Source organism: Salvelinus fontinalis, chromosome 40, assembly GCF_029448725.1.
Source record: "Salvelinus fontinalis isolate EN_2023a chromosome 40, ASM2944872v1, whole genome shotgun sequence".
Taxonomy (NCBI): domain Eukaryota; kingdom Metazoa; phylum Chordata; class Actinopteri; order Salmoniformes; family Salmonidae; genus Salvelinus; species Salvelinus fontinalis.
In genome coordinates, this window is record NC_074704.1 from 21,799,319 (window position 1) to 21,826,272 (window position 26,954).

A 26,954-nucleotide genomic window follows, 5' to 3' on the forward strand; every position below is an offset into this window, starting at 1 on the left:
ACAAGATCCCACAAACACAATGGGGAAAATGGCTACCTAAATATGATCCCCAATCAGAGACAACGATAAACAGCTGTCTCTGATTGGAAACCATAACAGGCCAACATAAACCATTAAACACCTAGATGACCCAACCTAGTCACTATCACGCCCCAACCAACAGAGAATAAACAGCTCTCTATGGCCAGGGCGTGACACTGGGAAACATGTTCCGTTCAGTCTGTATAGATGGCGAGGCTGCCCAGTTTTACGCATGGGTTTAAAGTAGCCTAGGACCGTCTTCTAAAAATGGACACTTCAGACTAGTCTAGACAAATTTGGAATTTATCCTGAGATTCTACTGATATGACAAGTATGTTTTGCCCTCCACTTTTCCGCTCCCCATTTCCTGTGCGCTTGGTGCATTGTTTAGCGAAGAGAAGCCCATGTAGACTACATTCTTTCGAAATTACACAATGGTCATACACTTTGTAGACAGGGCCTGATGAAAAATTCTGAACATAATGTAATTCGTTGACAGGTTCAATGTGAAATATACTGTTACAAAATATATATGTACATCTTATTTCGTGGGCAAATCTAGACGATCACTTTTGGTACAGGCGCAGTGCACAACGCTTTAATTGTCGTTCCTCAATTCTATCACTAGAGAGCGACCTGACACATTTTTCAAAGGGCAAAAAAAGCTTAATTGCGTTGAAGTCATTCGCAGTCTCTTGCCCTGCGGACCGCTTGCTTCTTCAGCGGGTACATGACTGTGTGCGTCCCCCTATCACGCGCAAGCAGGTCTGCGGATCGCGTCCCTTCCTCCCTCTGCGCGCAGGATGGACCCGAAGATAACCGAATCGGACCCTCCATCATATCGCAACGGAATCACCAAGGTTCTGCAGTACGGGGAATTCACGGCCACGGGCAACCGAAAGGTGAGGTACGCGGTGAGTTTAACCGAGAGGGACCTCACCATTCAGAAGATCACGTCGACACCTGCGGGACGGAGCAAGGTGGTTTTCAACTTGAGGGACTGTGTCGGCTGCCGGGCTTTCAGCGCAGATGACAACGCGGATGCGGGAGCGTACTTCTCTGTCTATTTCTACCCTTTTAAAAGACGATGGATGAGCTCTGGGGTGGCCAGGCAACGGGTCGAGCAGTGCTTTCGGGTGGCCCTGTTCCAGGACCCACGCACCAACCTGGAGGAGGCAGAGAAATGGGCTGGCACCATCCGGGAGAACTCTGTTCGTCAGCAACATTTGAGAAATCGTGAGCAAGTTATTAATTAAAATTAGTTAACCATATAGTTTCGTATAATTTTCTCATAAGCGGTTGAGGAAAGTGCTCGTTGTGCTTATCACATTCATGTTATTTATGAAGTCGGTATACCTGTCTAGTGGACATTATTTAGTCTTTGACAAAGGGTTGTTTTTGCGTAATCTAGTCTATTGCTGTGGAGCAAGTTCCGCACTTATCAGTCATCTGTCTCAGTCTATTCTATTCCCTTTTTTAAAACCAATTTCCGTTAATGAATAAAATAGGCCTGGTCAGACACTCAAATTACAGAATGTTCACTAAGCAACCTTTAACAGCCCAAAGTAACAACAAAACAGTATACATTTACATTTAACATTTAAGTCATTTAGCAGACGCTCTTATCCAGAGCGACTTACAAGTACATACATTCATACTTTTTTTGTACTATTGTAGTATCTAGAATAACAATAGGCTAACCCCCTCAAACTCAACTCTGGACTTTGAATCCAGTTCCTCTGCTTTTTTCATGTTGATTTAAACCTGGGAATTAATTATCAGATACAACAGAACCAGCAGGCTCCAGACTTCGTAGGGTAAGAGTTGAATACCCCTGGCATAATAGAGAAATACTAACAGAGAAAAAAATATCTAGATCAGTATTTCCCAACATGCTTCTCTTCTTGTTATAACCCTAAACTGGTACACCTGATTAAATTAGTCAAAGGATTGATGATTAGTTGACTAATTGAATCAGGTGTTTAGGATTAAAACTAAAATGTGAAACGTCTGGGGGGGTTGAGAAATCCTGATCTAGACCAGGGCTGCCAAACCCTCTTCCTGGAGATCTACTGTCCTGTAGGTTTTCAGTCCAACCCCAACTAAGCATATCTGATTCAGTCTTGTTGAGCAGGTAATTAGTAGAATCAGGTGTGTTAAATTAGGGTTGGACTGAAAACCCACAAGAGGGTAGATCTCCAGGAAGAGGGTTGGGCAGCCCTGGTCTAGGCAATAGGCCTAAGAAAGGTATGAGTGCTAAGGGATATACGTCTATAATGACTCTGGTGGGGAAAAAAATCACTTTAATTGGAAAGTTCAGAAACAAGGGTCAGCCCACGTCATTGTCTCTTACCTTGTAGACATGGGAACAATGCAGGGAACCAATCGAAGATTGATCCTTTCAGAAGGGAAGTGCTACGTAAATCTATAGCTTAGTCATCCAATCACACTACCTTAACAGATTAAGGTAGCCTATAACCGAGGAGCTGGGAGTTCTTTAGAGAGCCTTTAGCAAAGGATGTGAGCTATAGAAATTCACCAGCAAAGTGAGGTATTTCTATTTGCGCGATACATGAATATATGCCTGTGTGCCGTCAAATCTAATGGTGGGGGAGCAGTGGGCTGCTGCACAATCTAACTACAACTGTTCAAACTGTCCAATGATCAAACTGTCCAATAAGCAAGATAGTGGAGAGATGAGCTGGAAGTCAACTTTGCAAGATACTGTACTATGGATATTATAGTTGGCTTTGAAACTCGACAATGATATCGCCTCAACGTTTACACAACCACTTTATTACCATAAAACAACGTACCATTTTAGGGAGCCTTACTGTCTGTTCATCTGCCTGTAAATCAACATATCCCGCGGCACCCATGTCATTACAGTGCATCTGTAGCGTGAAATGGATCTGAGTCCCAAATGGCACCCTATTACATGGGCTCCAGTCAAAAGTAGAGCACTGTGTAGGGAATAGGGCACCATTTGGGACACCATGCGGATAAATTAATAAGACAGGCATCATTGTCCCACATCTCAAGGGCCTCTCCTTTCAGCAACAAAGCAGGTCACTTCCAGCACACTCGATACCATTACTAATATCGTACCCAATGGCCCCTTCGACAAACCAGATGCACTGCATGGACAACCGCATGCATTACAATACACATTTAGAGAATTTGAGTATAGTAATGAACCGGGTGTAATCATACAACATAGCATATCAAATGTAATTTAATACGAGGATGACAGCATATTGTTATTATATAGACATCGTTGCACACATTGATACTCTATTGGAGTTGACTGGGTGTAATAATATACTATTGTATGTTATTGGATATTATCAATCCTGGATGAAACGGATCAATGTACCACAGATTCCCACTGCTACAGTTATTTTTTTATTCCCGATGCTAAGGGGCACGGTTCAGCTTTTAGTTCTTGGTTTTTCTAGGAAGGAAAATAGGTAGCATTCACTTCTCTGTGTTCATACATCTGTTCCTCTGCTTCAAAAGCAGAAGAGAAAGAGGGAGATGGAAAGTCGTGTGTGTTTTTTCACTCGGAGGCCCCAGCCTTGAGACAGCAGTCCTTTTCCCTGAGGACTCTTGTCAGACGTTCTCCAAGATGAGCCTTGACGTGCTGTCAAGACCTCTGACTAAGCCCATCTCTCTCACTTACACACACACACCTCTCTCTGGGGCCTTCCCTGTTTAGACCCATGGGCTCACAGCAGCTTAGTGTTTCAGGCCACTCAGTGAAAATTATAGAAAGAAAAAGAGGAATTACAACACACACACACACACACACACACACACACACACACACACACACACACACACACACACACACACAAGCTGGATGGAAAATCAGCAAAATGTCATTGTCACTCAATAATGTTGATAGGAATTAGGATCTGTTACACAGAACAACGTACAGCACATTGAATGAGATTTGAATGACGTCTGTATAGCAATGAAAAGAAAGTGGATGTCCTTGTACGTTTATGGCATGCTGTGTTCTTTTAGTGTTCTCTATTCGGCTAATTACACAACAATGCTTCAACCACGTTTCAACAAAGACCAACATTTATTTTTTTCACCTTTATTTAACAAGTTCTCATTTACAATTGCCAAGATAAATGGCCAAGATAAAGCAAAGCAGTTCGACACATACAACAACACAGTTACACATGGAGTAAAACAAACATACAGTCAATAAATCAGTAGAAAAAATAAGTATATGCAATGTGAGCAAATGAGGTGAGATAAGGGAGGTAAAGGCAAAAAAAGGCCATGGTGGCAAAGTAAATATAATGTAGCAAGTAAAACACTGGAATGGTAGATTTGCAGTGGAAGAATGTGCAAAGTGAAGATAGAAATAATGGGGTGCAAAGGAACTAAATAAATACAGTAGGGGGAGAGGTAGTTGTTTGGGCTGAATTATAGATGGGCTATGTACAGGTGCAGTAATCTGTGAGCTGCTCTGGCAGCTGGTGCTTAAAGCGAGTGAGGGAGATAAGCGTTTCCAGTTTCAGAGATTTTTGTAGTTCATTCCAGTCATTGGCAGCAGAGAACTGGAAGGAGAGGCGGCCAAAGGAAGAATTGGTTTTGGGGGTGACCAGAGAGATATACCTGCTGGAGCGCGTGCTACAGGTGGGTGCTGCTATGGTGACCAGCGAGCTGAGATAAGGGGGGACTTTACCTAGCAGAGTCTTGTAGATGACCTGGAGCCAGCGAGGGCCAGCCAACGAGAGCGTACAGGTTGCAGTGGTGGGTAGTATATTGGGCTTTGGTGACAAAACGGATGGCACTGTGATAGACTGCATCCAATTTCTTGAGTGGGGTATTGGAGGCTATTTTGTAAATGACATCGCCGAAGTCGAGGATCGGTAGGATGGTCAGTTTTACAGGGGTATGTTTGGCAGCATGAGTGAAGGATGGTCTATTGTAGTCTATGAGAGGGGCAGTCTCTCACTATATGGTTGTGGGTTTTCATGGTGGGTAGACAGCTTCCTCCACAGCTTTATTTGTAAAGTATCATGGCTATAATCTGCTGTTATGTTGCATGTTTACAGACAATGTACTGTAAGGCATGTAAGGTGCACATCTTTAGTTAAATCTAAGTGATAGAATTAAACTATCAAATGCGAAATTCTTGTCAGTTATAGGTTATAAAAATACGTAAAGTTTTTACTTAAGTCGTTTTTTTAAATTCAACACAGCCATCTCGCCCCACTGCCGAAGTTACCCAGGAGACACCACTCAAGAGGAGAATGACAGCCGGTGGTTAGATCCTCTCCGCTCCTCTCACTCACTTTGTCTCCTGCTGACTTACGCTCTATGTATCTTTATCTCCCGTCTCTCTCTCTCCATCTGCATCTTTGCCATTCTTTCTACCCTTCTTTATCTTTACCTCATCTCTCTCCCTCTCTTTCCCCTTTTTCTTTCCCCCCATCTTTATCTGAATCCCTTTCGCTATCCTCTCTCGCTCTCTCGCTCTCTGAGAACAAATCACCACACCAGGCATCTCCTCCCTCCGCACCCTTTGTGGTCGGTCTGGTTTGAGTCTCAGCTCAGCCAGGATCTGCTTACTCGCTCAAACACACTGCCACGCTGTTGTGTACAAGACTATTCTATTTGTGTTTGTCTTGGTGAGGTACCATCAGACGTAGATAAGATGCATTTAGTTTGGTGAGGGACTGTTCACGTAGGTACACAAAGACGATTTCAGGATCGATATGACAAAAAAAATGCGAGGGGGACTAAAACAGCCTACACAAGACACATCTGATTTGTATCTTACCAGCACAAATGCAGACAGTTAAGCTAACTACATTTAGTGGATGTGCTAGCCTATGACAAATCCATTCAATATCAAGGCTTTAACATCATATCACAATATTTTTGACAGTATGGCGGTATTTGATGTTTCTGAGTAATACAAGTTCTATATATGTTTTATGAGCAGTGCATGGCTCTAGGATGGCATCAAATGAATTTTAAGTGGTTTTAATTGCCTTTCTCCATTCTGATGGTTTAATGCTCAACAAAATATGGACAACTTTTTGTAGAACTTTCGTTTATTTAGCATTTTATCAAATGTAATTATAGACGGTATTGTAAAAATCTTTACCGGTATGTGGATTCATAACGGTATTACCGGCATTCAAGATATATCGCCCAGTCCTTCTCCATATTATACTTAAGATATGTGTTATGGCTGCTAGTGGCCAAATGGGTGATGATAACCTATAATCCAGAAATCCTTTCATGTGGAAACAGGCTTTTCTCGTGATGGGGGTTGGTCCAGATTTAGTACTACCTACATCTGACGTGTAGGAATGCATTGATGGGTACATGCAATAATTAAGCATGACTTGGCTTGCTACCATTGTACTATTTAAGAGTATGTTGGCGTTGAGCTTATAGGTTATGGTTATGTACTTACAGTATTATGTACTAACTCAGGAATTCTTGAAAGACGGGACAATCCTTGTTCGGCAGGGAACCTTTATTTTTATAGTTGGAAAATATATGATTTTGTTTTATTATTTGAGCTTAAAAATTACATTTAGGGGAATTTTACAAGGGGAGAGATTTTCGTTTTGGAATTTTCTAAATATTTTCAATATTATTCAATTCCATGTGGGCTCAATGCCAGGAAATGCCTTTGTCCGGAGCAAAGGCTCCCAATTTAAAACTCTCAAAGTGTTTAAAATTCTAAAACGGGCAATAATGAATATTAACTGAAAAGGATCTTGTGTAGTCTCTTGCAATAGCGCTCTCTGACTTTAAACAAAATGTATTTCAAAACTGGGATTCCTAAAAAATGTGTCTGGAGATTTGGTCAATTCAATTAATCATGAATGAACAGGGTCAGCGACACCATAAGGATGTTCATGTCCTCATTACATGTAGTGCAACAAGACAAATCCTGGCCTGTAAAGCTTTCTACTTTTGATAGATTTAAACAAACAATATTGAAATCACCATTGTCACAACCATAAACTGTCAGCTCCATTTGCCCGATGGATTAAGATAGGATATTAATTTTGGTGCAATTTTTTGCAACTTTGTGCAAATTTTGGTACAACTCCCCAAAGAATATGTCAAAGTGCTGAAAGATCTGATAAAATGGTTATATTTTTGAGGGTTTTCAAATGAATAATTTCTATATTTTACAAATATTTGTATTGAAGTCGTTTTTTTTATAGGCAAAAATATGTATTTTGAGTATTTGTTGTTAGCTCCATCAGTTGGCTTGTCAACTTCATCATGGATGGCTAACCGCCTTAAGATCCAAAAATATATATTTTAATCACTTTTCTGCAACATATGCTTCAAACTATTGACGTATTTGCGGAGCTAGATCCAATGCAAAATGTTTGCTTTCTAAGTGATGTTTTCTGTTCTGAATCTAAAAGAACATGCCAAAATGCTAATGAAATTAGCCCTGGAGCATGATACAGTGCTCGAAAACTAAAATAAGTTTGGAGATTTGCATTACATATATTTGAATAATCTAATGTTAAAATAAACATATCAAGGCCTTTAAACACTTGGACAATACATGTAAAAATCAAAGGCCTTTTATGGTGTCAGAATTGACAAATCCAATTTGTTGCATTTTATGAAGGAAAAAAAATAGAATTAGGAGGTTGTTACTTTACATTGTGTGATAGCTGATACTTTGGTCTATCAAAATATACAGTACCAGTCAAAGTTTAGACACAGCGACTCATTGAAGGGTTTTTATTTATTTGTACTATTTTCTACTTAGTAGATAAATAATGAAGACATAAAAACTATGAAATAACACATATGAAATCATGTAGTAACCCAACAAGTGTTATACAAATCAAAATATATCTTAAATTTGAGATTCTTCAAAGTAGCCACCCTTTGCCTTGAGAGCTTTGCACATTCTTGGGATTCTCTCAACCAGCTTGGAATGCATTTCAATTAACAGGTGTGCCTTGTTAAAAGTTAATTTGTGGAATTTCTTTCCTTCTTAATGCATTTGATACAATCAGTTGTGTTGTGACAAGGTAGGGTTGGTATACAGAAGATAGCCCTATTTGGTAAAAGACCAAGTCCATATTGTGGCAAGAACAGCTCAAATAAGCAAAGAGAAACGACAATCCATCATTACTTTAAGACATGAAGGTCAGTCAATATGGAAAACTTCAAGAACTTTGAAAGTTTCTTGAAGTGCAGTTGCAAAAACCATCAAGCACTATGATGAAACTGGCTCTCATGAGGACTGCCTCAGGAAAGGCCCAGAGTTACCTCTGCTGCAGAGAACAAGTTCATTAGAGTTACCAGCCTCAGAAATTGCAGCCCAAATAAATGCTTCACAGAGTTCGAGTAACAGACACATATCAACATCAACTGTTCAGAGGAGACTGTGTGGATCAGGCCTTTGTGGTCAAATTGCTGCAAAGAAACCACTACTAAAGGACACCAATAATAAGAAGAGACTTGCTTGGGCCAAGAAACACGAGCAATGGACATTAGACCTGGTGGAAATCTGTCCTTTCATCTGATGAGTTCAAATTTGAGATTTTTGATTCCAACCGCCGTGTCTTTGTGAGATGCAGAGAAGGTGAACGGATGATCTCCGCATGTGTGGTTCCCACCGGGGATTATGGAGGAGGAGGTGTGATGGTGTGGGGGTGCTTTGCTGGTGACACTGTCTGTGATTTATTTAGAATTCAAGGCACACTTAACCAGCATGGCTACCACAGCATTCTGCAGGGATACGCTATCCCATCTGGTTTGCGCTTAGTGGGACCATCATTTGTTTTTCAACAGGACAATGACCCAACACACCTCCCGGCTGTGTAAGGGCTATTTGACCAAGAAGGAGAGTGATGGAGTGCTGCATCAGATGACCTGGCCTCCACATTCACCTGACCTCACCTCAGTTGAGATGGTATGGGATGAGTTGGACCGCAGAGGGAAGGAAAAGCAGCCAACAAGTGCTCAGCATATGTGGGAACTCCTTCAAGACTGTTGGAAAAGAATTCAAGGTGAAGCTGGTTGAGAGAATGCCAAGAGTGTGCAAAGCTGTCATCAAGGCAAACGGTTGCTACTTTGAAGAATATAAAATATATTTTGATTTGTTTAACACTTTTTTGGTTACTACATGATTCCATATGTGTCTTTTCATAGTTTTGATGTCTTCACTATTATTTTACAATGTAGAAAATAGTACAAATAAAGAAAAATCCTTGAATGAATAGGTATGTCCAAACTTTTGACTGATACTACATATTTCAAATGTTAATATTTCGAAAAAATATTTGAAGAAAGGGTAGAGATTGTCCCGTCTTTCAATAATACCTGAACTGACAGTATCATATAACTGACAATAATGTACCAGAGTAGTTTTATTTGGTTGTATTTAGATCAGACTACTATGGTCATAAAGGCATATAGACACCTTGTATGAGTTATGACTGTGTCTGAAAACCACGTTTTAAAGGTGCAATACTGGTCAATATAATTTCTTCAGGTCAAAACAAGCCGATCTAAACAACTGTATTACAACCTGAATGTAACATACATTATAGTAAACCGTTTGCTATGAAACTGTGACGTCTGGCCCGTGACCATAAAGTGGCTGAGCCAAAGTGTTGAAAGGCTTAAAGGTGGAGGATGAGGTCCAATTAAGGTCCATTTAAGGAAGACTTAAAAAATGCATCTTTTACTTCCTCCCTACTTTTAAAGTCATCACTGACCTAACTAACAGTCAGATAGATGAAAGCAAGCACGCCTCTGCATTGCTTACACCGCTAATCGTGTTAGATCAGGGATTACTCCAAGGAAGGGAGGAAAGATACGTTTGAGATACGTATGTAAGATACGTATGTTCAAACATTGTTAGAAGTGAGCCTCGGTAAGTGAGGTGGGGGAAAGAGATAGCAGGATAGCAGAACCCCCTGTCCCCCTATCCTCTCCCCCCAGACAGAACTGCCAAAGAACAGAGTGAGCGACACAATGAGAGAGACACAATGAGAGAGACAGAGGAGGAAGAATGGCCACATCAGGTATTCATAACCACATAGACGGCAGACATAAATATATATTGGGCCCAGCCAAGTGTATAAAACACCTGGCACCCTGCCTTCCCTTCCTTCCTATAAAGACAGTTAGGCCGCCTCGGGCTCATTCAGCCGCAATTAACGCTGTGTCATACCTCCCCAGTTTCCACAAATAGAGAACTTGAGCTACAGTCAAAGTAGCGGCATTAGAATAAGTAGCTAATGCATAATTCAAAGGACGTTTTCGTTGGAAGTTCAACCGAAAGTCAAGGAAGTTCAACTGTGAGTCGTCAGTCTTTCACTGCCTGTCCCTGATATGAACATCATCGCTCAGGGGTGAATTTTTCCCCTAGGTACAGATCTAGGAACAGCTTCCTCTCCCCCAATCCTAACCTTAACCAGTCGAGGGAAAACTGACCCAAGATCAGTGTGTCTAGGGGCGACTTCACCCTACACCAACAACATCTATAGTCAGTCGAAGCTGTAAGCCGCCCAGTTCAGATTCGAGGAAAAGTGAGCGTTAGCTAATAAATAAACAAATGCTCCGTCTTCCATGTCTAAGGAGAACAGACACTTCACTGAGTCGCAAGCGGGATCTGTCACGCAATACTGTGCAAGTTTCCTATTCTAAGACGCTGTCCTAAGCCTAGACCAGAAAAATACTATTTTTTTCCTCCTTTCCCTTTCATTTCAACTGGAGTTTCCTGTGGCGAATAGCAGAGTAGTGTCACCGCACTGGTGAATTCAGTTGAAATGTCGCTCGGACAACAAGCGCTCCTTTGGTTTTGTTTGGTTTACCACTGTCAAGATGGTTCTACAGTAATCGGGTTTGGATAGTGCCTTTTAATGGCATCTTTAACCATCCCGAATAATTGTTTGTGGCCAATTTGCCTTCGTTGTTCTACAGTAATTCTATTGCCCTTTTTTATTGTGTCTTAGTTGTGTCATAATACATACTATCAGTGTTTATCTACTTAACCAAGGGCAACAGACTAAAACAGATAACAACGGACTATAGTTTTATAGTAGTCTGCTACCACTACATGTCGCAACCATAGGATGTTGAGGATTAAGAGATTGACCTTTAATGAGGATGACACGATTATGACCTTTTAAGGGCATGGCAAGTGTTGTAGTAACTTTATCAGAGCCCCGACCACAACAGGCCAAAACAAACCGAGAGCAACATCTAGTATCACGATTCATTAGTCACAATAAGGATTCTAGAAATGCAGGCTTGGCTTTCCCCCGGGTACAAAAGAGCCATTGTGGGGAGGTGAACACAATGAATAATGTCCGTTTTTATTTCTAACCAGATTGCTAATTTATTTCTCTCTGTTTGGGTGTGTGCTTTGTTGGTTTCGTTTAGATGTGTCATGTGGCAATGAGCCATGTTGTTTAGCTGATGGTGGGTTATACTGGTTGTTCCCCGATTTGACCAGGAAAACCTCCAAACCCTAGATATAGGCTGTAGGATACTAGGGCTATACTATTACTGGGGCCAAGAGCTTTCATGGCTAGAGACCAGTTTCACCTGGAAAAACTCCTGACCCTAACCATTGCACCTTGCTGACAACCAAGACTGTAGGTGGAGGTGGTACTCTCAACCACAGCTAGTTTGTAATGAAGGAATGTTTAGGAATGGGTAGGGTGGCTAAGAGGAAGTGTCAATGGGTCCAGACAAGACGGGCCTTGTGGGTAATGATGATGCAGAAACTGGGGCCCTTTCCAGCTGGGTTGGCACAGGTCCATGCCAAATGATTTATGAGGGCACTGCCCTGGGGCCTCATTTATAAACCGTGCTTAAGTACCAAACATAACCCCAAAATGTGCTTGTGCCATTTTTCATGCAAAAGTTGGCATTTATAATAAATGTACTTGATGTGAGAATGTGCTCACCTCTCCACAAACTCTAGACCATGTGTACACACATCTGCGAGCGGTTGAAATATTGTATTGCAAGCTGGCAAGTAAGTATTTTGTGCAAATGAGGGGGGTATGATGATAAATTGTATTCATAAAAAAACGGAATGCCAAGAGTCTGCAAAACTGTCATCAAGGCAAAGGGTGGCTACTTTGAAGAATCTCAAATATAAAATATATTTTGATTTGTTTAACACTTTTTTGGTTCCTACATGATTCCATATGTGTTATTTCATAGTTGTAATGTCTTCACTATTATTCTACAATGTAGAAAATAGTAAAAAAAAAAAGGAAAAAAAGCCTTGAATGAGTAGGTGTGTCCAAACTTTTGACTGGTACTGTATATTTCAAATGTTCTTCATATTTAGAAAACTATTTGAAGAAAAGTAGAGATTGTTCCATCTTTCAATAATCCCTAAACTGACAGTATCATATAACTGACGATATAATGTACCAGAGTAGTTTCATTTGGTTGAATATAGTAACGAGTAGGTATGTCAACTTTTGACTGGTACTGTAAGGTGACAGTGTGGGTAGGCTACAGTATTGCTGTGTGATGGGAGCGTAATATCATTGTCTGTTTAATCTCAGAGCCTACCAAGGCAGGACATAGAACCCCAATAGTCTATTGATAAACAAAATAGTGAACTACAATTCATCTGGGGGTGTGGGCTGTGGCGTTTAGCCTGCTTTTGAGTTGTTTGACTATGCAATCAATCTTGCAGAATGTGTCAGTGTGCGGACAAGCAGCATGCATGTTTAGCTTGGAAAAGTCACTGTAAAATGTCAATAACTCCCAATATTTTTGTGCGTGCACAGACTTTTCAGAAATGGAGCACGCAGACATTTCGTGTGATATTTACTCAGCGGTTATGAATGAGGGCCCTGCCATCTCCGTCCTCCCTGAACTTCGTTACTTGTTAAGAAAGGGTCCACATTTCATAGGAACAAGATCCATCAGGCAAAGACATCCGATAAACATCCAATTTGGTTGATATTAAAGTGGTAACAAACGTAAATTCAACTTGGAATGATTCGAAAACACTATTGTTGGTATGTGGTTAGAATTTGAGTTAGAATGAGACGTGAAAAACAGTGTGGCTTTTTTTTTTAGCAAATTCATGATGTTGACCATGTTGATTCAACCTATATTTTGTGTGAGGGTGTGTTTTGTTTTAGATGGAAGTGTATTTGGGGCCGCTACAAAGCTTTGTTATCTATATTGAACAAAGATATAGACAATTTCAACGATTTTGCTGAGTTACAGTTCATATAATGAAACAGTCAATTGTAATAAATTAATTATGCCGTAATCTATGGATTTCACATGACTGGGCAGGGGTGCAGCCATGGGTGGGGAGCCAGGACCCACCCAATGGGGAGCCAGGACCAGCCAATCAGAATATGTTTTCCCCCATAAAAAAGCAAATTTTAAAGTGGCCTTTTATTGTGCCCAGCACAAGGTGCACCTGTGTAATTATGCTTTTTAATCAGCTTCATGATATGCCACTTCTGTCAGGGGGATGGATTATCTTGTCAAAGGAGAAATGCTCACTAACAGGGATGTAAACTAACGTGTGCACACATTTTGAGAGAAATAAGCTTTTTGTGCGTACAGAATATTTCTGGGAACTTTTATTTCAGCTCACGAAACACAGAACAAACACTTTTACATGTTGAGTTGATATTTTTGTTCGGTATACGTCAAGCAAGGTAGGAAGCCTATCTAGGTACAATAGGCCATGTTAACTGAGGCCATGTGTCATCAAACACACAAGAAAACACGATGTCGCTTTAACTGCCTTGTGACAAGGCACTACAGCAGACACACCCCATTCCATCTTATGCCCTGTTACGCTAATTAAGTCAAAGCCCCGTGACCAAACTCCACAGATACCACAGATCTACAGTACTGATAGGTGGGGTTTCATAACCTAACCTGTGTTGTCAGAGGTTGCGTCCCTAATGGCACCCAATACCCTATTCAAAAGTAGTGCACTACTATAAAGGGAATAGGGTGCGATTTGGGACACACTCATAGTCTGCAATACACCGTTTACAGTAGTACAGATATGGTAACTCTGATAGGTGGTGTTTCCTAACTTGTAATGGTGTAGTCTGCGATATATGTTGACAGTAGCTCCAGTAGACGTTGGGGTCGTCTAGAAAAACACATCCTGCCAATTAGGTTTGATGTTGGTGGATGACCTCATCCAGGGAGCATCCAAAGCACTGTCCTTGTGCTCCACCCACAGCAAGTCATTCATCATCTGTCAAACTTGTTTATCTTGCTTTCCCACCCTCCGTGACTAAAATACTTTCATTTCCCAGAATGGTTTAGCTAGAGAGGACTGATGCAGAAAGTTAATAATTGGCAAAGAAGCCCTGAGTCATAGTTCTGAGTGTTTGTCTAATCAGTATATTCTGAGGATTAATGGTAGACATAAGGGACAGGAGTTTTTCCTGACTACCAATGTGACCTGAACAGGAAAAACTCTGGGCCCTAGTTATAGGGCCTGGTCATGGAACATGGTCGGGAAAAACTCCGGGCCTTAATAATAGTAACATCAAGCTTCTCCCTCCATTGCCTATTGTTGTAACGAAAGAGAAGAGAAGTCACAGATTGAGTCTATATGGTTTTATTACAAGTTGCAACAGGGACACAACACCCAGCACAGAAGTAGAGAAAATATCTAACTGGCGTCTTGGAGACAGGCCCTTTATGTCCTAATCCGACAGCACCAAATGTTCTGGAAACTCCAGCCCGAGAGGCTTGTAGGAAGTAAAACCCAAAAGGCAATGTCCGCCTGCTGCTACAGAATCACACATCAGTGTGCCCTCGATCCTTGTACCGCCAGTCTGGCGTCAATCACTATCAACAGACATGAGAATAATCCATAACATTCAGTATCATGTCTAGTGACCATCAACCCGCACCTTGAGTAAAACACTGGAAATCATGTACGTTACAGAAAGTGAAAAATATTGAATTAGGCTAAACATTGGGTTAAACACACTGAATATGCACTTTATAATTGTATAGGATTCTATGTTTCTGGGATTTTCTGCCAAGGTCATCAAAAATAGCAGGTCTAACATCTGTCATAACCTCTGTCCATGCATCTCTCTGTTCTAGATGTGCTTTACAGTGAGGTGCACCGTCCCTGCAGCGTCATGCTACTGGTGAACCCCCACAGTGGGAAGGGCCAGGCCCTCAGCCTCTTCACCGGACACGTCCAACGCATGCTTAACGAGGCCGGGGTCCCACACACACTGGTCATCACTGGTGAGTTTAGCGTACTGTACGTGCATATACACACATGCATGCATGCATGAACGCACACACACACACTCGCATGCACACACGCATAGAGGTACACTGCGCAAGCACACACACACGTCATCTCTGCTGAGTTAACCTGTGTGTCAGTGTATGCACATGCATTATCGCAGGTCAATATCCTGCACTAACACCTGCAATTACAGAATAACTTGACTGTCAAAGCACTGCACTACCAGCACCACTCGCACTAACACCTGCAATTACAGAATAACTCGACTGTCAAAGCAATGCACTACCAGCACCACTCACACTAACACCTGCAATTACAGAATAACTCGACTGTCAAAGCACTGCACTACCAGCACCACACACACACACACACATACACACTAACGCTCAGCCGCTTGGCAGACTGGACAAACAAAACAGAAACCATCATTCTGTGTCCCTCCACTCCAATTGGCAATGTCCCACAAAGCAAAGCAGCCAACCGCCGTCTCTCTCAAGCTGACCCTCCTTCTTTCTCTCCCCCCTCCATTATAAATCCTCTGGCTGTTTTCATCGCTAGCTGGAAGTCATTCATCTGCTGCTGGCACATATGTATGTATGTAGATCCATTATGTAATATGTTATGTTTATACACAAACCTCTGTAAATCTGGTTCACCATGATTTGATGTTATGGACCCTATTGATATATATATATATATATATATGTGTATGTGTGTGTAATGTATAAGCCACATTAATGGGGTAATCATTATAATGTGTGCTGCCACAGTCTGGGGACATTGTAATGATAATGTCCTGGTTTTGCATTGGGCTTCTGGTTCAAAGCTGATCAGATGGGTCATATCCATTAGGGCACATCGTAGCGAACCACTTTGCAACTGAAAAAGAAACGTTTGTTGTTGGACAAGTTTAGGCAGTCCCTACTATGTTTTAGTACATTTTCTACCGTTTGGTCCCTAATGAACATGATCCGGATGTAGCTTTTGAAACCCTACATTTCAGCCCTAGTTTTAGGTTATTGAGTTTCTCTCCCTCTCTCTGTTCTTAAATCACTGCAGTGTCAGAGAGCAGGCAAGAAAGTTAATCCCTTTTCCAAAACTGAGAGAGAAATCCTCTGAAAGCATTCTGAAATGCTGAATATAAAAAAAAAAGAGTTCAGAACTACCCCCGACTTTGGGGACACACTTTATGGGAAATTAATCCTGAGAACAAAGTCTGGATAGAATGGAGAATTTAATCTATGTAAAAGCACATTTATTTCTGAGAACAGTCAATTCCCCCATTGAAGAGAGCCCTTGTTCTAGTCTTATGCAGAAGGATGGGTGATCTAGCTTGCCAGATACAAGAGTAGATCATCTCTGACTTTAGAATCTCTCTAGGACATTGTCTATTGGGATGTGGTCATCTTTCTCCATGATCAGCCACAGCTCGGAGACGCTGGGCTTGATTCAATCTAAGATGCCAACACTTTTCAGAGTAAGACAAAAGGTTGTGCAGGCGTTAGTTTGCAAACAAAGATTCTGCATCACCATTGCTACACCTTTTAACACTACAGAGTCCAGCCGAGCCAAGCTGTACTGGGCTGTACTGGTTATCCATTTACTGGAACCATGCTGAAAATGTCAATGTGAAAGGAAAATATCAGTGGCTCTGGGTGCTAATCCAGTGAGGCAGGGCCAGAACTGTGCTAGCCTGGCGGACGGTTAGCATGGGGACGCTAATGAGCGAGGACAGGCCCATTATTGGAGCCCTGGCTGTGTTTGGTGCCAGTGGGAGGGGAAGGATGAGTTCACTCCCCAGAGGGAGACGGGGCAACTGGTCATGGAGGACGCTTGGCAACGAGGGTCTCAAAGGATCTCTGTTTCTCTCTCTCTCAATCTTTCCCTCGCTCTTAGCTATCTCCCACTTCTCTTCCCGGTGACTGTCTTCCCAGTGAGATCAGTGCAGTTGTGACCCATCTACCATAAGTGCTGGCTGTGGTGGTTTTGGAAGAGTAAAAGTCCATAATATAGCCTGTGGCCCGGAAACTAGATAGTAGAAAAAGCCAGTGTTGACTATTAAGAGTCAGTCAGTTTGAGACGTAGGAGAATCGATTGCGGGACGTTATCTTTCCAGTGCCGTTGTGACCTAGCTGTGGTTGGTTTTTCAACACAGTACAGTGAGTTCTATAGCCTGTGGTCTGTTCTCTATGGCTGAGGCGGTGGTTCTAGTGGTTCTACATCCCTCAGGCTGTCCCTGTCCCTGGGTGCTGACTAAGCTGCCACAGCGTGTCCTCCAGCTCCCAACCGGGTTGACTTATCTACACACACACACACACACACACACACACACACACACACACACACACACACACACACACACACACACCACTGCCACTTCTGCTCCACCTCTGTTAACCCAACGTCTCCAGTTAGACACACACTCGGCGTAGCCTTTGTGAACAGGTAGTCACCCACGCACACATGCGCACACGGCAATGAAAAGGATCCCTGCTATTACTGTCAGTGTGCATTATGGAGCCCTGGTGCGATCCTCATCGTTCCTAGACCAGTGAAAGGCCCCTTTTTTTAAATGTCATGTCTGTCATGTCTGTGTCCTTAGCCCAGCAGTATACTGTATATACCCTAGTGAGATGGGTTTGGAACCTCCTTTTGTGGGAGGCAGGGTCAGTGAGAGTGTGGCTGGGAGGAGGGAGACCGAGAAAGGAGAGTGAAGCAAAGTGAGTAGGGACGAGGGGAGTCTGGGGACATGAAACTGCACGGTGGCATTGGAGGTTAAGCCTCGCGCTCTTTCTTTTTTTTGGAATTCGAGTCTGAATTATGGCTTCTTTAGAGGGACAACAATGGCTGCCCTGAGAGACACATGTGCACGCCCACACACACAGTGCAGAGAACAGGATAGTTGTCCAAAACACACGATCATGCACACACACACACTGTAGAGAACAGGATAATTGGCCAAACTCACACACACACCTCCTCTCCACACAAGGGCCAGTGTAGAGCAGAAGGGAGTGGTGTAATGATTTAGTCTCGAGCCACAGAGCTGGGAAGAGGAAGAACAATTACTTTACAGCCCAGAGACTGAGCCGGTCAGTCAAGCTACACTACAGTACTGCCCTGCACCCAGTCCCAGACCTCTATATTTTACCATCCAACCCAACACCAAAACAAACACATAAAAATGACTAAAAGCACCAACTTCCCCCTCAGCTGTCTGTGTGTGTCTGTTTGTCTGTCTGTGTGTGTCTGCACTGCACCCATTCCCAGACCTCATATATTTTAACATCCAACCTTGCGCAAACACTCATAAAAATGACTAAAAGCACCCCCCCCCCCCCCCCCGAGCTGTTTGTGTGAATGCGTGTGAGCACTTTAACACACGTATGCTATCTCCCTCCCTTTTTGCTAGCGGCTACTATCGGCTATCACCATTAACAGTAAAGGGAGTGGGTTAACAACATCTCCTCCTACTTAGCAACCAGCCAACTTAGATTTTCCAGCTGCGCTGCCCTCCACCTTAACACTGACCAGTTATCTATACACACATTACGTTTACAGCCTCTGCGTATGCAAATGTCATGTGAGGAGACTGATGAAGGGAAATTGATTTTCCCTGCCTGTATATACTGTTCTCAGGCCCAGCAGGAGGGTAATGAATGAAAGGTCTCGCTGCATCTCAAATGGCACCTTATTCCCTGCACAGCGCACTACTTTTGACCAGAGCCCTGTAGGCTGTGGTCAAAAGTAGTGCACTATGTCGGGGGATAGGGTGCCATTTGGGACCTGGCTCAGTAATCGGATGCCGCCCCCGAGGCCTATGTTGCAGAGGGAAATGCTCTCTACTGCGGTGTCAAGACCAGCATAAAACGATACACCGAACAATCACACTACTGTATTGTAGACTACATGCACGGAAAGGAAAAATAGAGAGAGGGTATTGCTGTCGGTGGGTTTCAGATGCAAGGACAAACAAGGGAACATCAAGATCTACAAGAGTGTTTCCCAACTCCGGTCCTCCAGTACCCCCAGCGTTACATATTGTTCTCATAGCACCGGACAAAAACACCTGATTCTACTTGTCAAGGGCTTTATGATTAGTTGACAAGTAGAATCAGGTGTGCTTGTCAAGGGGCCACAACAACAATATGTACCGCTGGGGGTGCTGGAGGACCGGAGTTGGGCAAACTGCTATACAGTATCTCTAGACACTGCGATCACACAAGCAGCCCAAATCTGATGTTTTTGACCAAATTAGATCAGCTATGAAAAAGATCTGATGTGATTGGTCAAAAGACCAATTAGTGGGGGAAAAAGATCAGAATTGGCTGCCTGTGTAAACAGCCTTAGCGAGAGGTAGAGATAAGATTCCTTGGGGAAGAAAGAGAGACTTGGCTTCTGCTGTTAAGCTTGAGTGGCTACAACCAAAGAGCTCTTAGACGGTCTGGCCTTTTATAAAGAGTGTGTTTTGAGGAGAGAGGAAATACGTGTGTGTGTGTGTGTGTGTGTGTGTGTGTGCGTGCGTGAACGTGTGCACTTCTCTCTGAGAGCGTGCTGCTAATACTAACCTGGCAGAGTGTTAGGGAAATGTAGGGGAATAAAAGGTGCAATTGAAAAGTAATGGTGATGATACAGGAAGCAGTACCAGTCACTCACTATATATAGACTAGACAGGAGGTTGGTGGCAGCTTAATTGGTTGGTGGAACCTCATGGTAATGGCTGGAGCGGAATTGGTGGAATGTTATCAAATACATCAAGCATATGGTTTCCGTGTGTTTGATGCCATTTCATTCACTCTATTCCGGCCATTATTATGAGCCATCCTCCCCTCAGCAGCCTCCACTGATAGACTACTGCCCCCTAAAGAAAATTAATTACAGCTCTAGGAGCCAGCAGTTTACCCTCACCTGAGCATAACCTTAACCATACAGATGAATAACACAAAACTGACCTTAGGTCAGTGCTAGGGGAAACATTATCCTTCTCCTGGAGGAACGATGGATACAGTTCTAGGATCAGCTTACCCTCACCTAAGCCCAACCTTAACCACTGAGGGAGAAAGACGAAATCTGACCTTAGATCAGCATCATAAGGGAAACGTAATCCTACTCCTGTTGCAATGTACAATCTGCTGATTGCCCCAGTCAAATTTGATGGAGGGCCCTATAACGTAATTTGGCCTTTTAATCTCATTTACAATGTGATACTGCATTTCATTAAGGTGGCATATCAACTGTCCTCTCTGCCCTAAAGACATGTGCTGCTAACCTGGTCACAGGAGGTTGGTGGCAATGTCTGAAGTGGAATTGGTGGAATGGTATCAAATATATAGTTTCCATGGGTTTGCCATTCCATTTAATCCGTTCCAGACATTACTATGAGCCATCCTCCCCTCACCAGCCTCCACTGAGCCTGGTACTGTAGGTGGCATATCAATTGTCTTCTACCACTAACCTCCTGTGTAGTTTACATTCCATGTTCCCTTTGTTTTGTTGTTCAGCTAATGTATTCAAAACAGTTTGTCCGCTGAAGGGTCATACTTGCCCTTGTCATCTCATATTTCTGCACTTTGTCAAACCACACACCCTCTTGATTCCCAAAGTGATTGGAAAGTTAAAGGTCTCACAACTACAAAAGAGAGGGATTTTGACACTACAATTAACACACACACACACACAGTGGTTTTACGGCCACGTACACACTTAAACACATGTAAATGTACTCTTCTTCCTTGTATGTTTTCAGAGCGGCAGAACCATGCCAGGGAGTTGGTGAGAGAGGCTGACCTGTCACAGTGGGGTGCTCTAGTCATCATGTCCGGGGACGGACTGCTGTTTGAGGTGAGTTACAAATGCAATAATCCATTCCTGACAATAATTCAAATTTGCATTCTTACTTGACCTAGTAACTGTCTTGGAACTTTTAGTGCCTACGTGGCATCCATTTATCTTCTAAACCTCAAACCCCAGTTTGCTGAAATCCGTGGTTCTGCCTGACCTTGCATATTGTTGCACAGACACGGATTTCCAGCCTATTTTTGGAGAGTTTCCACTGAAAGTGCACTTCAGTTTCGACCAGGCCTTATCTTGGTCTGTGAAAGTGGCCCTAGATCTGGTGAGTCTCTGACTGTTGGGTGACCCCTGCTCTATCTGTTCCCCCGAGGTTGTGAATGGCCTGATGGAGAGAGAGGACTGGGAGGAGGCCATCCAGACCCCACTGGGCATCCTACCAGGGGGCTCCGGTAACGCCCTGGCTGCCTCCATACACCACTACTCTGGGTGGGTGACACACCAAGACCCCAATGTAGCAGTTAGTCCCAATAATGTACTTTGAAAATGTGTGCTTCCCTACTCCCTTTCCTTGAAGTATCTGGCATGATTACTTGTGGCAAGTAATGCATTGCTTTGATGTTTCCCATGTTGGATCAGTGATTACCTCAAAGAAGGGAATAATTCATTGAAAACCAATTTATCCAGTTGGGTGAGAAATATACTTCCAGGAAGATCGAGAAGAAGGGCCCACTATAGACAACCATCTACACCAGCACAGGGCCTACTACTGCCCATATGTTTGACAAACTGTATTGAGTAAATCCCCAGAATCAGTAGCGGAGAACAAACATACTGCTGCTGGCTCATTCTTTAACCACCACCGTACAGAACATCAACACAATGAATCACAATTACACAACCAGCATGCCCTCCTGTCTATCCATCTCTGCCCCCCCCCCCCCCCCCCCCCCCCACCCCCCCCACCCACCCCACCAGAAGCCCCAGTCAACCAGCCACACAATGAGAGGAAGGACCCAGAGTCTGTTTTGTTCTCCAGAATATGATCTGCTGCGCTGTTTTTGATCAACAGCGGCTTACTGTATCACCGGTTGTTCTATGTATATATGCTGGTCCCAGATCTGTTTGGGCTGTAGGCTATAGGACACAAACGGTAAAACGGGTCAGTTTTGCCTTGAGCAGTGGGATCGGATGACTCTAATAGTTTATAGTTAGAACCCCCTCTACTGGTTGTTAAGAGATGCTACACCCAGGTTCCCTTTTCAGTGACTAAGAAAATAGCTCAAAATGGTACGATGTTATTGTACATAAAAACAATGTACAAAAACCGTGATAAAAGAAAGCCGAACAGAGACCCCAATGGCTGTTATTGAATGGTGAGCCTAATGCCTAGGTTGAATATTGAATGCAAGCTGAATATGGATATGCTGCCATATGGACGTGACCCCAGTCGTATGGAACTCTATTGAGACGTCATTATCTAATAGGCTGTGATGAAGAAAAGACAGCAGGCTGAGTGGTAGATGTGGAGCTGGTGATCCCATGACCTCTCTACCCCCCCCAGCCTCCTCTCCCAGCTGGGCTTGTCTTTGTTGTCTGTCGTGTCTACCGCTAACTCCCCCTTCTCTCTCCCTCTTCCTTCTCCCCCCTCTTTCTCTCTCCTCTGACAGGGCCCAGCCGGTGTCAAGCGAGGAGCTGCTGGTCAGCTGTGGCTTCCTGCTGTGTAAGGGCCTGGTGTCTCGCATGGACCTGGCGTCCGTCCACCTGGGCTCCAGCCCCTCCAACCCCACGCGCCTCTTCTCCTTCCTCTCGCTGGCCTGGGGCTTCGTGGCTGACGTGGATGTTGAGAGCGAGAAGTACCGCCACGTGGGCGCCGCCCGCTTCACCATGGGCACATTGGTCAGGTTGGCATCGTTGAGGGTGTATAAGGGCCGTCTGGCATACCTGCCGGTTGACGAGGTGGATGGAGAGGAGGAGGATGGGCAATCGCCAGTCTCGTTGGAGATGACAAGCATGTCACCTCAACACCAACCGCCATCGTCTGCATTCTGCTCCTCCACCCTCCTCTGCCAACCTTTGAAGGACTCGCCGTGCCAAAACGCAGCCCACCACACCTTCCACAACTCCCGTAACTCAAACAACGCCTTCAAGGCGAAGAAGAGGGAACCCATGTCCGCAAATGCCACCCTAACAGGCCCGCCAGACTCTCTCCTGGTACCCCTGGACCAGCCGGTGCCCAGCGACTGGGTGATCGTGCCCGAGGAGGACTTTGTCCTCATGCTGGCCATGTACCAGTCTCACCTGGCAAAGGACCTGTATGCCGCGCCCGACTCTACACTTGATGACGGCCTCATCCACCTGATATACGTCCGAGCAGGCATATCACGCACGGCCCTGCTCCGGCTCTTCCTGGCCATGGAGAAGGGCACCCACCTGGCCAACAACTGCCCCCACCTGGTGTACACCCGGGTGCGGGCGCTGCGGCTGGAGCCCTACTCGTCAAAAGGGGTGATCACGGTGGATGGGGAGGTGGTGGAGTATGGGCCGGTCCAGGCCCAGGTACACGGCGGGATAGCCAGGCTCATCACTAGATTATAAACAAGATCCACTGGATGGATAGCTAGCGTTAGCATGATATGCTACACTAAAAGCATTTTCTGGACAATGCTATGCTAACAATTAGCATTAGCATTTTCTGCTCACATCTAAAGGGAAGGTGGGATTAATGGACTTTTTAGTCTTCTCTGAATTTCTGCTTTGAATTGGAAGTGCCACAAAGGAGTAACAAGCCTAGAACACAAAAAGTTCACAATGGGTACGTTTTATTCTCACCCCAATGCAAATCCCACCACCATACCCACCCACACATACAAACATTCTCCTTACCAGGGGTACATATGATGTAGTGTCAGTCACCGACCCTGTCCCTCACAGACCCTGGTCATGCTTTATGTCTATGGGAGGGCATTGCAACTTCAATTTTCTTTGTTATGCAACGAATGGGGTATGGATAGATGCCTTCACTGCTCTCTTCCGCTGTGACGTGGAAATACGGAAGATACATACAATCTCCGGGAGCCAGCATTGACATTATTAGGAACCAATTCATTTGAACTCAAGTAATAAGGGGAGTTGCGCCGATGCCGAAATCTACCCTCAACCGTTGATGCTCAATTACCACAGTTGTTTTTGATTACCTTGAAGCTTGAATCTTGAGGGTCAGTAGTTTATCCTAAGGCCTAGACCCTGACCCTGGACTACTCCATGACCGGTTTTTACATTTGAAAAGATTGGAGTTTATTTTGGATCAGGCATTGTTGTGATGAGCTGAAAACACACCGTACTTCCATGACTTCTTCAACCAGCCATCTTACATTGACATGCAAACAAGTATACTAAAGGAGACGTATCTTCACGGAATTTGATATGTGCTTGTTTTATACCTCACATTTCCATGAACCGCTAGCTTTAAAATGGCCTAGAGTGAGAGTCTATTTATTGTGCTGTGGCCTGTCCTGCAATGGACGGCATGCAGCACAGGTCCAGGTTACGTGACTGATGACTTGTAGTGCCTGTATCAGGTCTCCAACTGCAGTCTTTCCCCATACCCCTCCCCCATCCATCCATCCCCTCCTCCCTTTCTCGACACTGCAGTGCACCACAGGGCAGTCTGTCGCTTTTGTCTACCTGCAGCTACAGCTGACACCAACAGTACGCTACACACACACACACACACACACGGTACAGACCCCTTCCCCTTCTCAGCAATCATCACCTTTATCATAAAGCTTTGAAACACACACAGAAGATGAACTATGAAATGATGACAAGAGCCACCTAAGGCTAATGTGATGCTAATACAGTAGCTAGCCTGAGTTGACACTCGTCATAGCCCTCTTCTGGACTGATTCTGAACTCTCGGGAACGAGGGTGATTATTGTGCCTTAAAACACAAAAGGAAGAGAGGTGGCGCTTGATTAAACAGCACATTGGTCAGGGGATGGAAAAGAGGGAGGGATGAGGGAGAGTGTTGACTTGTTAAATGCTGCCTGAGGGACCAGCATTGTGTGGGGTGCATCCCAAATGGCACCCTATTCTCTATAAAGTGCACTACTTTTGAACAGGGCCCATATGGACACAGACATGGTCTTGGCACATAGCCCTTCTCCACAGATAAACATGATGCTCATTCTCCACAGCAGTGTAACATAAGGTTCTGACTTACACTGTGAATGTTCCTCTTGTTCACCTTAGGGGATGATAAGAGGTCATGGAACTGGGGGATACCCTGAATGTTATTGGGCCTCGGTTTATATTTTTTGGAGCCACGAAGTGCCCCTGATATGACTGAGTCCACATTTGAGCCACAAGATTTTCCCAAAATGCAAAAATGTCCATTTCATGTGATATTGTGCAATGACTGTGTTTTTGTTGTAAACCTGTCGTCAGGCAAGACTAAATAATTATAAATGGGGGAAGACCAAAATGACCTATTTAAAGAAATGACAAATGTGATTTTAGCTGCGCTACATGCAAAAGAAAGCATCTTGCATTGATGTTTAAAGTACAAAGATTAACTATGCTTTTAACACTTTCAGGGGCATGAGCTCATCTGGCGTTCCTCGCCCTACTGCTTGCTATTTTAGAGCAGCTGCACATGCCTTTCCGATCCTTACCGTGGTCGCGTTCCCCTGCTCAGAAGATAGGTTGACTGACAAATTGCTAGTATAGCATTTGTGGTTAGCTGATACATATCTAGGAGTTGTAAGCTTTGGCAGTCGTCGGCAACACCTGGGCAGAGGAACGTGCCCCATAGCATGCTAGGAATCAATGAGTCATGAAGCATTATGATGGGGAAATGGAGGTGAGAATATCAAAACGCACATGAAAGTCTCTTATTTCAGTTCCTCCATGAGATCAATTGTTGTTCAGACTCCATTGATTGTGACAGGAATATTCTGCTTCGCTCGGGCTTGAAACATGCTCCTAAAAATCCATTCCTTTAAGCTAGCTTGGGCCATGAGATGTTCCTGACCACTTCACTAGAAAACTCTGGGCCTTACTCATAGTCTATGCAAAGTCTGCCTGCCTTGCTGGTGATGCAGTCCCTGGCGCTTTCTCAATTATTACCCTCTTCATTTTCTCTGCTTGTTTGCACTGATTAGAAAATATTTGGCAGGTGAAAATCATCAGTAGGCTGGCAGCTCATCAGTAGGCTGGCAGGCTTTCACCTGCTCAGTTCTTTCAGATCAGAGCAATGCAGGAAAGGAAACAAGGACAGATTTTAGACAATTGAGAAAGAGCCCCTGAAACTGTTTGGTGTGCCTTGAACATGTTGCTCCTTAGTTGTGAGAAGAGGGGTGTGTACTGTTATGACGCTTAGAAGACTTGGCATACAACCCTGACACCGGTCCTATTCATCTTCAATATTTAATTTATGAGGAAACGGACCTACTCCAGTAACCCAGTTCCAGTTGAATGAGCGCTTGCTTAAGAACGGAAAAGGAGGTTTGATGAAGCTTAATGTCCCAGTTTGTGAAAACTCAGGCCCAGACCCTAATTTACTCCATTGTTGACACTTGAAGGTGTGTAGCTGAAGAACTTCAGTCTGGTACTTTCCCAAAGAGCTTGGTCTTACTGCTGCTGCTTGACTGTTGTCTTATTGACGGTGTATTTGGTGATGGGAAAGTAACTGTTCTTTTTACAAATCTTGATTGATATTCTTTGAGTTGAATACAGAGCTCTATTTTTCCACTTGGCAAAATGTTGAATCGAATAAAGTGAAAACCAAAACATTTGACTTGTTTCTTTTGAATAAACAAGATTACGTTGCTGTTGTCCTTTGAGTGAGGTCAACTGAAACAACTACTGCACAACC

At 43.7% G+C, this 26,954-nt stretch overlaps 1 protein-coding gene across 1 annotated transcript; it reads left to right on the top strand.

Moving 5' to 3' along the window:
* The first annotated feature begins 717 nt into the window (after positions 1-717).
* LOC129839757 (sphingosine kinase 1-like) lies at positions 718-26,871 on the top strand. The gene is made up of 5 exons (XM_055907388.1): positions 718-1,257; positions 15,130-15,279; positions 21,033-21,127; positions 21,450-21,565; positions 22,747-26,871. Exons 1-5 carry the CDS (start codon positions 825-827, stop codon positions 23,672-23,674), a joined length of 1,722 nt encoding a protein of 573 aa, XP_055763363.1. The 5' UTR covers positions 718-824; the 3' UTR covers positions 23,675-26,871.
* Positions 26,872-26,954: the final 83 nt, after the last annotated feature.

Coding starts and splice junctions, on each gene's coding strand:
- LOC129839757 (XM_055907388.1), top strand. CDS start 825: ATGGACCCGAAGATAACCGAATCGGACCCTCCATCATATCGCAACGGA. Junction 1,258..15,129: donor TCAGCAACATTTGAGAAATC/GTGAGCAAGTTA, acceptor TCTCTGTTCTAG/ATGTGCTTTACAGTGAGGTG. Junction 21,128..21,449: donor GGGACGGACTGCTGTTTGAG/GTGAGTTACAAA, acceptor TGTTCCCCCGAG/GTTGTGAATGGCCTGATGGA.